The sequence below is a fragment of the Leptosomus discolor genome, chromosome 26 (genome assembly GCF_034619465.1).
Source record: "Leptosomus discolor isolate bLepDis1 chromosome 26, bLepDis1.hap2, whole genome shotgun sequence".
In the NCBI taxonomy this organism is placed as follows: domain Eukaryota; kingdom Metazoa; phylum Chordata; class Aves; order Leptosomiformes; family Leptosomidae; genus Leptosomus; species Leptosomus discolor.
Window position 1 is genome coordinate 1,267,509 of NC_141416.1, and position 14,497 is coordinate 1,282,005.

Sequence of the window (14,497 nt, forward strand, 5' to 3'; positions counted from 1 at the left end):
GACCGCGGCCGGGTTTCAACCGGGGGGTTCGGCGAGGCTCCGGCTGAGCGATCCTGCGGCGAGCGCCTGTGCCGAGGACGCAGCACGACGGGTCTGCAGGAAGACGCAGCTGGAAGGTGCCTGTCGCCATGTCACGTCCTCCTGCCTCCGGAGCCCCAGGAGCGGGTCCATCCCCAGGGCGTGCAAACCTCTGCACAACCGGGTGTGCAAACCCCCCAGGTGCAAACGCCCCCACCTGCAGCGCCCCCCCCCCCCCCGCAGACATGCAAAATCCCACGTGTGCAAACTCGCCTGCAGCAACGAGACGCACAAAACCGCGGTGCAAGCTGCCGCCACGCAGGTGGGCGCGCAGCACCCGCGGTGCAGCTCTGCCTGCAGCCCTGCGCGCACCCAGGCGTGCAAAACCTCTCGTGCAAGATCCCCCTTGTGCAAACCCCCCCCCACCCGCACCACCCCCCGTGCAACCAGGCGTGCAAACCCCGGCCTGCAGCCCCCCTGCTGCAACCAGCCGTGCCAACCCCTCCTTGCAAAACGGGGCCCGTAGCTTCATCCTCGTGCAAGCGGTCGTGCAAACGCCCCCGTGCACCGGGGCGTGCAAACCCCCACCTGCCCCCCCCCCGGAGGCCGCACGAAGGGTGCGGCTCGGCATGAAACCGCCCCCCCCCCCCTTCCCCCCCCCCCCGTGCAACCGGGCCCGCCCCACGCAAGCGGCCGTGCAAAGCCCCGACGTGCAAAGCGCCGCTTGCACCGACCGGCCGTGCAAAGCCCCGCGCGTGACCTCCCCGCCACCACGTGCCGCGGGCGCGCGCATCCCGGCGCGCCGCTCCCGCCGGCCACTTCGCGCGCACGCGCGCGCGTACGCGCACGCACACACAAAGAGAAACCCCGCCCCCCGCTCCTTTAAAAGGCCGCGCTGCCAAGACGGGCAGCTCGTCCAGCCAATCGCGCTGTGCCTCCCGCGGAGCGGCGGGGCCAATGAGAAAGGCGGTGGTGCGGAGGAAGCTCCGCCCCGGGGCGGGGGCGTGGCGACGGGAGGGGGCGCCATGCGCCATGTCATGGAGGCTCAGTGTGCGAGCGGCCATTGACGGGGCCGGAGCTGCGTGCGGAGCGGGGCGGCGGCGGCGGCTGCCCGCGGCGTTCCCTTCCCCACTCCCGCTTCCCTCCCGGCGGCGGCCGCAACAACAGAGACCCCGCGGTCGGTTCCCCGCCGCGCCCGGCCACCCTCCCTCGCCACTGCGGAGCCGCGGGAGGGGGGGGCGATGGAGATGAAGAAGCGCATCAACCTGGAGTTGAGGAACCGGGCCCCCGAGAAGGTGAGGGGCGGCGGGGCGGCGGGCAGCGCTCCCACCCCGGCACGGCGTGACCGCCGCCGCCTCAGGCCGCGCGGGCCCGGCCCGGCGGCGCCGCCGAATCTGGGTCAGCCGTGGCGCAGGAGCCCCGCGGGGCGCGGGCGGCGCTTCCGGGGGCGGCGGGGGGACACCCCCCACCCCCCCTTAATTCCCTCCGTTCTCTCCGCCAACTTCCCGCCGCGGGGTCGCCCCTCACCCCCTCTCCCCCCTCCGCCCCCCGAAGTTGGCGGCGGGGCCGCGGGCGGGCCCCCCAACTTGCACCCGCCGTTAATCCTCTCCCGGTTCGCCGCCGGCCGCCTCCAACTTGGCGAGCGCGGCTGTAGTAAACAGGTCGCGGTGGCGCCGGGGCCGGCCTCAACCCTGCCCTCAGCCCTTTTTCTTAATTTTTTTAAAATTAATTTTGTTTTCCACCACCCACCCCATTCCTACCCCCCCCCGCCCCGGTGCGCTGCGTGGCGCGGCCGGCTCCGTCCCGCTCCTTCCTGCCGCCGCCCCGCCGGCCGCCCCACGGGGAGCGGCGAGGGGAGACACCCAGAGCCCTGGGTGGGTGGGGGGGTGTCCCCCAAACGCACCCCCGCCCGGTCGCGGGGTCCTCCCGCCGCCAACTTCCCGTTTCTTTGGAAAAATGCGGGGGGGGGGGGGGGGGAAGTGGGGGAAGGTGAAAATTCGGGAGCTCACGTGCGCGGCGAGGCTGTGCCCTTCCAGAGCGCCACCCCCCGTGCCACAGCGTGGGGGACACGCGTGGGCTCCTGCCACTGGCGTGTCCCCACCACCACCACCGTGGGCTCCCGCCCCGGCCCCCCCGGTGCCTCTGGCAGATGGTTTTGCATCGAGGTCTGGAAGAGAAAAAATGAAAAAAAAAAAAGCAGCTCCCGGCGCCTCGCCCCAGGAGTAAAGTCCAGCTACTATCGATACCTCCGCGAGGCTGATGGGATTTGGGGGGAAAAAGTGCCTAAAAGTGTTGATTTAACCCAACAGCTCGTGTTTGAGTAAGTTTTATCGGCGGCAGGTACCTGGAAAAATGGTGCTTTTGGCACGCGACTTTCTCGGGCAAAGCTGCGAAGGCCCCCTCGCCCCCGGCAAACTTTGGGCTTGTTTGGAGTGATGGGGATGGTTTTTTTTGGGGTGGAAAAAATAAAACAATAGTGGGATTTGAAGCTGGCCAAGTGCGCGGCCCGGAGGGTTCTGCAGCGGTCCGAGAACGTTAGTATTTAAAAGTGTACGGGGGGGAAAGGAAGAGTCACCTCGTTAATGTCCTTTCTAATGAGCCGTGTGTTCCACTGTAGATAAAATAATTTAAAATTAATTGGCTGCTCCTCGTTACAGCTTCTCGAAGTACACGACCTGTATCGATTATCGAGTTGTTTCAGTGGCTTTGGCATGAGGAAATTATTTAATTGGGCTTAATTAACCTGCAGAACTCACTGCTAAAATAAGCTGGAGCCAGGCGGTTTAGGGTTCAGAAAGGAGCGGGTGCTTTTCTGGGTTTGAATATGCACAATTTGGTTATTAGGCTTTAGAAACAAGTCAGCAGGTCGCTTGTAGGCAAGGGCGGCTTGTACCCTGGGCTGCGGTGGCACTGTGGGAAGCTGCAGAAGTGTCCGTCGACAGAAGTTTGGGGTCAGATGGCAGTTTTTGCAGGTTTTGAAGCACGCCCAGAGGAGGGGAAGCTGCTGCGTCCTTTGGTTTTTTTAGATAGGTGGGTTGTCGGTGATTTCGGACCGCAAGCCTTGTCTAAATTTAAACCAAACACCAAACCAACAGATATTTAACAGCCGCCAGGTTGTGGTTTAGATGAAGTGTGTGGTTTTTTGATGCTCGTTGAACTGACAAGTGCCTCCCTGTCCTGTTTGAAGGTGACGGAGTTGGTGCTCGATAACTGCCGATCCAGCAACGGTGAAATCGAAGGTCTGAATGACTCATTTAAAGAACTCGAGTTTCTTAGCATGGCCAATGTAGAGCTGACATCGCTGGCCAAACTTCCCACGTTGAGTAAGCTCCGAAAGGTACGTACCTCTGGTCTGCCAGCGCTTTCAGAAGTAAATTCGGGGGGGGACAACCCAGGGTTGCGCCTGGTGGCGCTCGCCGCTGAGCTTGCGTGGCGCCGACGGTGCTTTGGGAGGTGGGCGGCCGGCGGAACGATGGCAGTCTGCATTTGGGGTCTGAAGTTGGTTTGGGTACCTCCAGTTCATTGTGGGCACGTTGGGCTTGGTTGGTGACTCTTGGGACAGCAAACGGCTGCTGGTGTTGGGACGGTTGGCCGTGCCTTGCTGAGTGCCGACGGCTGACGAGAGGCCCTTGGGTTGCCCGACCGGTCACATACCGCTGCCCGTTGCTGGCGGAATGGAGGCTCGCGGGGAATCCCGGTGTGACAAACTCGACTAACTTAGAATTTGGATATCCACACCCGTGAGGTTTTAAGGAGAGGTTTGTAATTCCTAGAGAACTTTTTGACGGCCAAAGCTCATTACCTGGTGGGACTCTCTGTGATTAAGCTCTCAAAGGACAACGATTAAAGCTGACCACTCAATGACTGGGTTTTTTCTGTATAATAGCTGGAGTTGAGCGACAACATCATTTCAGGAGGCCTGGAGGTCCTCGCAGAAAGATGTCCAAATCTCACATATCTAAATCTAAGTGGCAACAAAATCAAAGATCTTGGCACTGTGGAAGCTCTTGTAAGTACGAAGCGAGAGGGGCTGGGGGAAAATTTAAATCTCGTAAATACTATTTTTTTATGCAGAATAAATGAACTTTTTTTGCAATGGAATGGTACAGACGTGGCTGCAAGGGCTGAGTGTGAGCGGGTTTTTCAGAAGCACAGTATGGAAAGAGGCGAACGGGGTCTTGAAACTGGTACAACCTGAGAAATCGGCGAGCGCAGAGCTAGGTTCTAGCTGCTTGCGTTCCTTTTCAGCCGAAAGGCGTGCGAAACGGAATTTCTTCTCTTACCTGTCCTGTCTTCTGTGTATTTTATTATTTTTTTTCTTGCCAGCTCAGGTGAAATGGACGCTGAGGTGGTTTAGGTTTGCCAGTGCTCCAGGCGGTCCTGGCTCGATTAACTCAATGTCAGGGGTACTGGGAACAGGGCTTGTATGGCTGTAAAGTTCCTTCTGCGGTGGTGGTGGGATGGGCTAGAGAAGAGTTTTTCTGAGCTTCTGTTTTGTCTTTGAAAGAAAAGTAGCCAAGTTCTGTCTTGCTAATCCTCTTGTGTTCATTTGTTAAGGTTTGTCTCATAAGCGACTGCCTTAAGCTTTCGTTAAGTGTGAAGTGCTTAGGACGGGGGTACGAGGCGGGCAGTTAGGAGCAGTCCTGGAGAGCACCACTAGTAGGTTACTTAACGCAGGAGGGAGCTGCCAGCGCTGTCACCGCCTGTCTGTTCGCCCATTTTTCTAGATAATTATATTTTTTTTTAGCACTTTGATATAGACTCTGTGTTTTTAAAACTGCTCATAAAGATTCTGCGTCTGCTTCAACGGCGCTTTAGCCCAGGGGTGAGCAGCCCAGGTAGAGCAGTGGCAGTGCTCTAGCGAGGAAACGCTTCTGTTAGGTCTTAGATGCGTGCCAGGCCATGCGGGTGGCTTGTTCTGCACGTGTATAGAGTCTGAAAGGTGAGAAAAATCGCCATCGCTGGTCTAGTCTTTGTTGTTGGGAAGGCAAATTGTGTAGTGGAGTTATAAATCCTACCAAGTGCTTCTTGCTTGGCTCCTCACAAGAGGCCTGTAATTAAATTAGTCAAACTGTTTACTGAAAGGCTGCTGGAGTTGTGAAGTTTTCGCCCGTGATTGCCTGAACGACCCCAGGCTACGCCAACCAAAACCAACCCCAGACGGGTGTTGCGCAGTCTGCGCACGGTGGTCTGGGGCTTCGGGGACGCGCTGGGTGCGCTGCAAACGCGCTGCGGAGTCCAGCTGCCAAAGCGCCTTCACTGGGAGTTCCGAGGACCACCAGCAGCTTGCGTTTAACGGGGAGCAAAATACTGAACAGAAGGGAAGGGACGGGGCCGAAACACGTTCTGTAGCTGGGTGTGTGGTTACCTGTCTGTGGGCTGTGAGCGTGTGACTTGGAGTGCCACGTAGTTTTATCGAGAAGGGGGGAAAAAACCTTTTCCTTTCTTTTCAGCAAAATCTCAAAAACTTGAAGAGCCTTGACCTGTTCAACTGTGAGATCACAAACCTCGAGGATTACAGAGACAGCATTTTTGAGCTGCTTCATCAAATCACATACCTGGATGGATTTGATCAGGAAGATAATGAGGCGCCGGACTCAGAAGATGATGATGATGAGGGTAACTTCCTGCAATGAACGGTGGATAGAACTAGTGTGCTGTAATAGACGTGTACGTAGCGTGGGGTGTAGCGGCTTCTTAAGTGCACTGCTGTAATTCCGTGCCGCTCTTGAAGCGCAGGCTTCTAGAAGTCCCCTGGTATTAATGCACGGGGATAGAGAAGGAAAACTAAGGAAAACTCCCGTCAAAGGTTTGGAGTGTTCTTGCAAAAGCCTTCTGAGTTTAAGGGAATTTGTTATAAAGATACATAAATACTCTCAAAATAGGTTGTTGCCAGCAGTAAAGCACTGAGCGATACAAAGCAAAGGGACAAACACACGTTATTTTGTATGAAAAATTAGAATTTTACTGGTTTTTGTAATGACTTCAGTCCCGTGCTCAAGTATAATAGATTTTTTTTTTTGTTCAAAAGATGTGTAGTTCCTTTTGATTGGATCTCAGTCGCAGTCATTAGTGAGGCTGTTCCTACACCTTGTTCCGTTGTTACGGGATTGAAAACGCAACCTAGGTCTGTCAGCGGCTGCGAGGTCCGCGCTGCTGCGGTTGCAGGAGCAGGAGGGCGAGTGCTCGTCTCCGAACACGCTCGGCGTGGCAGGTGACTGACACGGGCAGAGCCCCTCAGGAAAACCCCGAGAGATGTGTGTGAGCGCTGATAGCAGATGGGATATGGGCCGCTGTTGTGAGGCAGCGTCTTCCACACGGCTGTGCTCTAAATATCCACACAGATAACTGCTGAGGGGTTTGGGCTGGTTTTGTGGATGATGGAGGTTTCCCAGTGTTTTCTTTGCATCTTAAATTGTTCGCAGGGAGCTGGCATTGCTGGGTCGTGGCTGTCGTGGGGCTGGGGCTCAGACACACCGAGGTTTGGAAGCCTGTGTTTGAAAGAACCCCGTGAAAGTCAAATAGTTGATACTTGGAATGTGAAAGTAAACCAAATATTTGAAAATAGATTAATAGGTTATGAACTTGAAAACGAATTTAGGTGTCAAATCACCTTGTCATCTCTTGTAATTTGCTTAACTGAAACTATGAAAGCGCTGATGTGCCCCAGACATAGAAATGAAATGCGAGGTCGTCTCCTTGGAACTGTAGGTGTTTCGTAGTTACTAGTAAGTGATTAAATACCAGATATGGGTAATGTGTTAAGCTGGTTTTGCCTTTAAATATTTTAGGGTTGGTTCCATAGAGAAGCCTTGCTTCCCCGCCACTGACTAATTCCCAGCTCCCTTGCGGGAGTTTGCATACGTCGCTGCTTCAGGCATCGAGCCTTTCTTCAGGGAAAAAAATTACGAAGATTAACTTCATTAAAGTCAGGCTTGTTTCCCACGTGTTGCCTGCATTTTAAAAAAAATAATTAATAAACCCCCAAACCCTTCTGGGAAAAAAAAAAAGTTACAACTTGCTTGGTCTGGTCTGTACAAACTTGCATAACGAGGAGTTAATGAAACTTGACTTTTAGCGTACGTGTGTAAGTGTATCCTTCATTTCAGAGGGAGATGAAGATGAGGATGATGAAGATGAGGATGAAGCTGGTCCTCCAGGAGAGTACGAAGAGGAAGATGATGAAGATGATGGTGGTTCAGATTTGGGGGAAGGTGAAGAGGAGGAGGAAGTTGGTCTTTCCTACCTGATGAAAGAAGAGATTCAGGTAACGTTCGTAAATTCTCCCCAATGCAAGAAAAGCTGCCGGCAGCCGTGTGCGGTAACGGGGGGACACGGGGCTGGTAACGGCAGGGGAGGCGCAGTGAGGCGTTTGGGCGGGAACTCCGCTGTTGCTGGAGTACCCAGGGTTGAACGGGAGCGGTGGCTGTCAGCTACGAGGATGGGCCTGGCTGACTTCCGAGGCTTGGATTGCTCTTAGCCCACCCCGTACCGGTGCAGGACGGTCGACCCTCTTTATTCTCTGTAAGTTCTCCCCAAAGCTTTGAAACTCTGCACTGTGACCAATTACATGTCAGAATAGAAACACATAGTGAGTAGAATAAATGAATTTCTTCTGGAAAACCAAGGAGAATACCCTGGTCTTGTGAAAGAAGAGAATGAAGCAGCAACAAGTTAGCAGCACTTCAAGTGAAATGAAACAAAGGAGAAGTCTGTGGGTTTTGCTGTAACAAATGTTGGGTTTTTTAACCATGCACTCGCTTGAAAATGTTGGTGGTGGTGGTGTGAAGAAAATAGCCCACAGGGTCTTCTGAGTAGTTCTGTGCTAAAAAGCAAGTGGAGGAGTATTTTAGGGTAAGAAAATACACCCGTTTTACAAGGTTGTGAGTGGATTCTTGCAGATCTAAACATCTTGTGCCAAAATGCTTATTGGGTAGAAGGAAAACCCAGGAGTCCTGACTCGGTGCTCTCCCTTGGCAGCTGCAGGGGTTTCCGAGGGAGAAGGTGTCAGGCGTGGATTTTGTGTGCAGGTCTGTGCAAGCAGCTCACACGTTCCAGATCGCAGAACCCCCTGCGGCCACCACTGCCATTACTGTTACTATTGATGAGAGTTCACTTCCTGTCAGCTGCCTTTCACGTGGATGTGCAGAGAGTCTTGAACTAAACTCTCTGGTGTTCTTCATTTTGGCCTTGGAGCAGGCTCTTGGGCGATTTGGGTAACTTTGTTCTGCCTTAACGCTCTGAAGGGGTAATGGCTGTGGCGCAGTTAATTCCTGAAGCTAAAACTAAACCGCTTTTGAAGCCAAGACTTCAGAGGTAGTTCTTTGGAAAATGAACAATATGCGACAAGGAGGAGCATCAGGAGTTAATCGTGTGTGGTCGTTAGTATACGCATGGGCTCCGCACGATGTCGATGTCGGGGCAGCTCCGACCCGCAGCTCTTCTGTTGATGCTGCAACAAAAGCAGACGTGGAGCTTGTGTTTTGCGTTTAGGGAAGGAACAGGGGGCTGGCCCGGGCGAAGCATGTAAAGGTTTGGAAGAGTTCTGGTCTGGTAGCTTTTCTCTGTATTTCCAAAAATGAAATCACGCGCTGTTCTAATTGCGATGGATTAATCCAGAGTGGTTTTTAATTCCTGCGTTCGAAGGGCAGGGGTCAGGTGGGCTCTCTAATGTTTCCACATTTTTACTGGTTACGCTACCCTACGTATAGAATTTGATATAGCGGGTGGATATAAAAATCAGACTTGAGCTTGTCTGCAAGGCTGACGTGGTGCCCATAGGGCAGAGATCTTGCACCATTGTTTAATTTTCTGGGGCTCCTGATTGTTAATTGGTTTACATTTTTCAGCTAATCAGCTTTAAAAAAAAAAACAACCAAAAAACAAGGGAAAAACCCCAGCAACTTAAGTCATTTGACATAAACCCAATAATTTTGTGAAGATATTAGCTCTTCTGCTTTCTCCTCTTCCTTGTCCTTTAATGACCGTGGGTTAAAAGCAAAACTACAGCTGTTTGTCATCTCTATTTGCTGTCGTGGCCCCTTCGGTTAATTTTGCAATAACTGACTCTTGGGCTGGCGTAAGGTAGAGATAAGCGGGAAGAACAAAGAAACAAGAACACGGGGCCAGATAATACCCAGGCTGGGGTGATGCGGCGTACCATGGTCTGGCTGCCTGTCCCTGTCTGGGTGTCCAGGAACAAAATGGGAGTGTGGGATGTCGCCTCTGGACAGAGCAAGGAGGATTTTCTCATTTTCCGCTCAGGATCAGCGTGTAAGCAAAACTTAAATCAACCACAGTTGTAAAAATACTTCACCATTTTTATAAAGGATGAAGATGATGATGATGACTATGTTGAAGAAGGAGGCGAGGAGGAGGAGGAAGGTAAGATCTCAAGTTATCAAATTTGTGACTGAAGCAATTGATTCTTTCTAATTCCATAACTTTGCAAGTTTGGGATGTGCGGTTTAATGGCAGAAATCACCGTTTGGCTGGTCCGTCTCACGATTGGTTTAAGAGCTCAAGCAGGTGGTAAAGTAGCTGTGCAGTGTTTGGTGTGCTGTTGTCCCCTCGCTTGGCAAGTGAAAATAAGGAAGAAATTAGAGTTTTCAAAGTCTCGTTGGAGCAGTTTTCTAAAATGAAGGATACTGCATCTCCTACGCTGCTAGAAATTTTAATTTTCCAGCGTGGAGAGGAGAGGGACTCTTCTGTGTGCCTTGCACTGCTACCTACATACCTTTACAATACCTCGTTTCGTGCACCAGAGACAAAGCCCCCGAAGCAGCAGTAGCTGCTGGGTCTTTCCCCTTTATCAAGCTGGAAGTGGCTTCTCCAGTAAACCCTTCTGCTCCAGGGGTGACTCCTAGAGTCCAACTGGACCCTGTCTCCTGTCTCACGGCTTAGCCGGCGAGCCTGATCGTATTTTTTCTGTTTAGTCTTTTTATCAATGGTTGTAACTTCTTAACTTCATAAACTACCGGTTTGATGTCAGGTACATGCGTAATAGTGAAAAGCTTGTGAAAAAGCCTGCCGGTGCGGTGGTTCCTCCCGCTTTAAGGCGGTGCAGCGTGTCAAGGGTGTGCACCTGGTGTGGGAAAGGTGGCGTTCTCGCAGGCTGATGCTGCCCTTCTGGTATTTTGCAGGACATAAAGTTCTGTTTGCAGGAAGCGGGTTGAGTGTTTTTTTCATAAAACAGCATTTTATTTTATCTTTTGATGTGTCAAAAAGGACCTGCAAGAAGTCAAACAGGACAAACATACCCCTCATTCTTTTTTGCCGCTTTAATTGAGGTTTCGAAGCTGTCAGGGTAGGGACCAGCGGTGCGGCTGATGCCCCCGCTCTGTTCTGGCGCACTGGGACGGAAGGTGCTCTGCAGGCGGAAGGCCTGGTCTGGATTCTGGCGCAGATACCGGCGCGCTCTGATTTGTGGGTGGCTTAGTTGTGTGCACCTCTGTGTTCCGAAGGCCGAGATCAAGATGCCGGATAGGAGTCCCGTTACACCAGCCAGCGGCTGCTGAAGTCCCTTAAAAAAAATTGTCAAGCTTCATCTTCAAATTAGCTGTTTTTTTTCTCTGTACTTCTGCTGTGAGGCTCTGCCAGAACTTTGCTTTTCTAATGCTTAGGAACTCAGTCCCGATCTTTAAGCTGTCCCTAGCAGCCAAGTTGTGTATTAGTCCTGAAGCCTGTGCAAACGGTAGACAAATTCTAGAATTTCCCACCAGAATCTCACCTGTGCGCTCGGCTTGATGGAGCGGTTTTTGGAGATGGAGCTTGCGCTTGAAAAGCTTCTGAAGTAGTAATGCTGGTCCTTCCCTCTTTACAAACGCAGCCTTCGCGTCTATTAAGACACCAAAGCAGGCGGTCCGGCTGGCTCATTAGCCAGGAAATGACTGCTGGAAAAGAAATCTATTAGAGTTGACAAAATTGCATTTCATGATTTCACCACAAGAGCGCATAGTCCACTGACCAAATTACGGATATTTGTAAGAATAAGCTGAAAGAGGTTTATGCAAGATGCTTGTACCGGCTTGGCATTGGAGGGAGAACGGAGCGTGTTTCGCTCAGTGTCCGCAGAAACTGCTGGGGTTTGGGCAGCGTGCGTGCGGCTCCTGAAGTTAGGGAGATGCAAAACTGTCATTTTCATTTTAGGTCTCAAATACACATTAAGAAACACTTTTGTATAGGTCTGCTTCGTGTCAGTAATCCCTGTGTGCGTACCTCTCTTCCTTAGCAGAGGGCATTCGAGGGGAGAAGAGGAAACGAGACCCCGAAGATGAAGGCGAGGAAGAGGATGATTAATTTGTCATAGACACAAGTAGGACCAGACTCTTCAGTTACAGAATACGCAATAGTGATTATGCAGATCTGTATGTCTCCATGTACCATAGATGTCCCTACAGAAGATAATATGTTAACTTTTTATAGGAGAAGTGTGGTTTTACTATTCTTGCCCTTTTTATCATTCCAAATAAGATATAATAGCCTGTTAGTGAACCTATATGTAGAAAACAATTTCCAGCCCTATAATCACTGAAGCCATTGTCAAGATTTCCCCCCCTAGACTTTTATTTGGAGCTCTTTAATTTTATACAAGCTTGCTGTGTTGGTCATCATTAGCCCAGAGTTAAAACACCCATCTCACGTGGGTTTAATCTTGTGAATTTCCCTGAAGTTTTTATACTTAAAAAACTGAACTCAAAACTGCTACATGGCGAATTCCAGACTCTTTTAAAAGAGAAGCTGACTGTAGTCTGAGTTTACCAGAGATTCTGTTTGAAATCAACAACTAGATTACACCTTTATTTCAGCTTTGTGAAAGGTGACTCCTGTAATGTTTTTTTAAATCTTCTGTCCCGTTCTGTGCATTATGTTGTAAAGCCTGAGTGGGTTTCAGAAGATCTTTTTTTTTTTTTTTTTTTTTTTTTTTTCCTGCTGGTTCAGACATTCAGTGGTTGCTGGAGTATTCACTAGATACCTTCAAGAGCGTATCTTGGCCAACTGAAAGGGTTGTAATGAGTAAATTTTCTCCAAAATAGTCATTGCAGGTATTAACAAAAGTAAATAATCTGTAGTTTTAAACCATTTCGCTAAAAGTCTTTGTTAAACTTTCACTCACCTCGCTCTTGCATTGTCATGTTGGGAATTCTGCAACAGTCATGGTGTTTGGCTATAAAATATGTGCATTTCTAATGCAGCGTTAACGGGTAACTCCTTCAGGCACGTTGTTTTCAAACACCCCCCCCCCCACTTTTATAGAATCACTGAAGGGGGAAAGATGAACATGTGTTAGTCTTTCTTCGCAGGTCACCTTTTAAACTTTTTAAATCTGGTTGTAGGCAAAACGTTCATGTATAATACTAGTTAATAGTGTAGAGTTTTTTATATGGAATGGCTGCAGAAACCTGTTCCATTGCAGACAGTTGGTGGCCAGTGCAGGAGACGCCCAGACGAGCTTTTTTTCTAGCAGCCTGATTGTGACCGACAGGTCTCGATAGTTCTGCCCCAACGGATTCATGTTTTCTATTGGAGTCACTGCGCAACAAGTTCAGACACACAGCATTCCTCTGCCCGTCTTGATTTGGGTTTAAAGCAGCAGTCTTGATGTAAAACTAATTTACATTGTTTCATGTAGGTACTGAACCAAATATCACACACAGCTTTATTCAAGAGACTTATTTTTATACCTGTCTTGGCTGACAGTAGCTGCCATTAAACTGGGGGAGACACCAAGGGTGGGGAAGAGGGAGATGTCCTGGACCTAAGTGAGAGTCAGTCACCCATAGATCGGTTACCTGTGAATATTTACTAGGTATTTCACACACTAGCAGACTTTAAACGTGACTTCCAGCTCTTAAATCGAGTTTAGATACTGCAGGGTTGAAGTTCTGCAAAGCCCAGTTTCTTGTGTGTGTGGTTTTTCCCCCCCCCCGAATAGAGCCTTAAATCATAGTTTCTCATGTAGCTGTAAAGCATCGCCAGCCACGAAAGGCGTCGGAACGAAACGAGTCAGGCAGATGGCAACAGGCGTGGAAACGAACTGACCGAATGGGGTTTGCATTTTTTAATGAGTATCTGTAAAGACACTAGAAACGTAGTGGTGAAACTACATTTGCAACCACAATCTAAGTTCCTGTGTTTGTGTATGAATCCTGAATGAATAGAAACCTTAGGTAAGTGCACATCCTATCGTGTCGTGGAGGCTCTGTGTTCAGGGCAGTTGCTTAGTGCTCAGCTTCGAGATAGAAAAGTGTGTTTTCCCATCTTTTTGCTTACTTTTTTTTTTTTAGTCTTGGCGAACGATTGAAGCCTATTATTTATAAGCGTGTACTTTAAAGTACGTCATTGTCAGGGTTTTCCTTAACTGTCTGTTACTGATGCATATAACATTAGTTTTAAATGGAAAAACTTTCTATTTCGATGGATTAGAATTATTTGAGTGCTGGTCTCGTTTCAGTACGCGAGTCCAGCCTTGGCACTGGACGAGCTAATTGGACAAAGCAGGACAGGCTCGGGAGGGGTTGGCAGACCTTCCCCCGGATGGGCAGACGTAACGCTTCCTCAGACCAACTCGCAGGGTCGTGCATCAGCCGCTACACCTAAAAATCTGAGCCTCACACAAAACGTAACTTCCGAAGTAACTTCGTCTTCTCCTCAGTGTTACCATCCAAGTATAGTTTCCTATTTGTCAGCTTGGCATGCGATTAAACGGCATAGCATTTTTTAAAATAAGTAATACAGAGCCTCCAGATAACTTTTGAAACTTTTTTGCTTGGTGGGTGGTCTTTTCATGCAAATATGTAAGGGTGGGTTTTATATTTTGTAGAGGTTTTGTCCTATTTTAATGCTCTTTGTATGGCAGTATGTATATAGTGTGTTTCGGTTCCTTATCAAACTCTTTCCTTAAACTTTGGAGTATCTGATTTTGTGCAACTGTGTTTTGAATAAAGCCATGACAGTGTTAAATTAAAGAAAACAACCCTGCAGCACTGATAATTTTTAGTTGTAACAAAACATGTTTCCTCCCCACGTGTGCTGTAAATTTTAAATTAAAAAGTTTTCAAACCGAATTATTTCAAATAAATTGAGACTATTGTATTGGATTACTTGTTTTTAGTATGCACAGCTGTGGAGAATGCCGTCTTTCTGAAGGAACGGAGTGAGAGGTAACTGTTCTTCCCTCTTACCTTTTCGCTGCTGGGGAAACCTGCAGAGCTGTGTCTCTTTCTGGGGCTAGAACTTGGACTTGATGGTACTGTAGTTCTTGGTAACACCATCACAGTCGAGGAAGGACGCTAGGGCAAACCCACAGCAGAGTCTGGTTAGTTCCCTTAGAGCGTTTCCAGAGGAATTTAATGCAGAAACGAGTGTTGGAGCTGACAGGGCGTTTGCATATGGTATAAACCACCACCGCTCCAGCGTAGCTGAGCTATGCAAGTCTGGCTGAGTCTTAAGAAACAAAAATGAACAGCAAGAGCCTGGG

General features: G+C 50.0%; 1 protein-coding gene across 3 annotated transcripts; it reads left to right on the forward strand.

Moving 5' to 3' along the window:
* The first annotated feature begins 1,219 nt into the window (after positions 1-1,219).
* ANP32E (acidic nuclear phosphoprotein 32 family member E) lies at positions 1,220-14,117 on the forward strand. 3 transcript variants are annotated; one of them, XM_086478561.1, is made up of 7 exons: positions 1,220-1,313; positions 3,206-3,355; positions 3,905-4,027; positions 5,472-5,637; positions 7,128-7,285; positions 9,348-9,402; positions 11,249-14,117. In XM_086478561.1, the coding sequence occupies exons 1-7, from the start codon at positions 1,260-1,262 to the stop codon at positions 11,314-11,316; spliced, it is 774 nt and encodes a 257-aa protein (XP_086334687.1). In that variant the 5' UTR covers positions 1,220-1,259; the 3' UTR covers positions 11,317-14,117. The 3 variants fall into 3 exon arrangements, with proteins under 3 accessions (XP_086334687.1, XP_086334684.1, XP_086334685.1); XM_086478558.1 differs by having other exon boundaries at positions 1,223-1,313; positions 7,134-7,285; XM_086478559.1 differs by lacking the exon at positions 3,905-4,027 and having other exon boundaries at positions 1,223-1,313.
* Positions 14,118-14,497: the final 380 nt, after the last annotated feature.

What these genes read in the sequence shown, in the direction of transcription:
- ANP32E (XM_086478561.1), top strand. Translation starts at nt 1,260, where the DNA reads ATGGAGATGAAGAAGCGCATCAACCTGGAGTTGAGGAACCGGGCCCCC. An exon ending in CGTTGAGTAAGCTCCGAAAG is followed by an intron (nt 3,356 to 3,904) that starts GTACGTACCTCT and finishes TCTGTATAATAG; the next exon opens with CTGGAGTTGAGCGACAACAT. An exon ending in AGGCGAGGAGGAGGAGGAAG is followed by an intron (nt 9,403 to 11,248) that starts GTAAGATCTCAA and finishes TCTCTTCCTTAG; the next exon opens with CAGAGGGCATTCGAGGGGAG.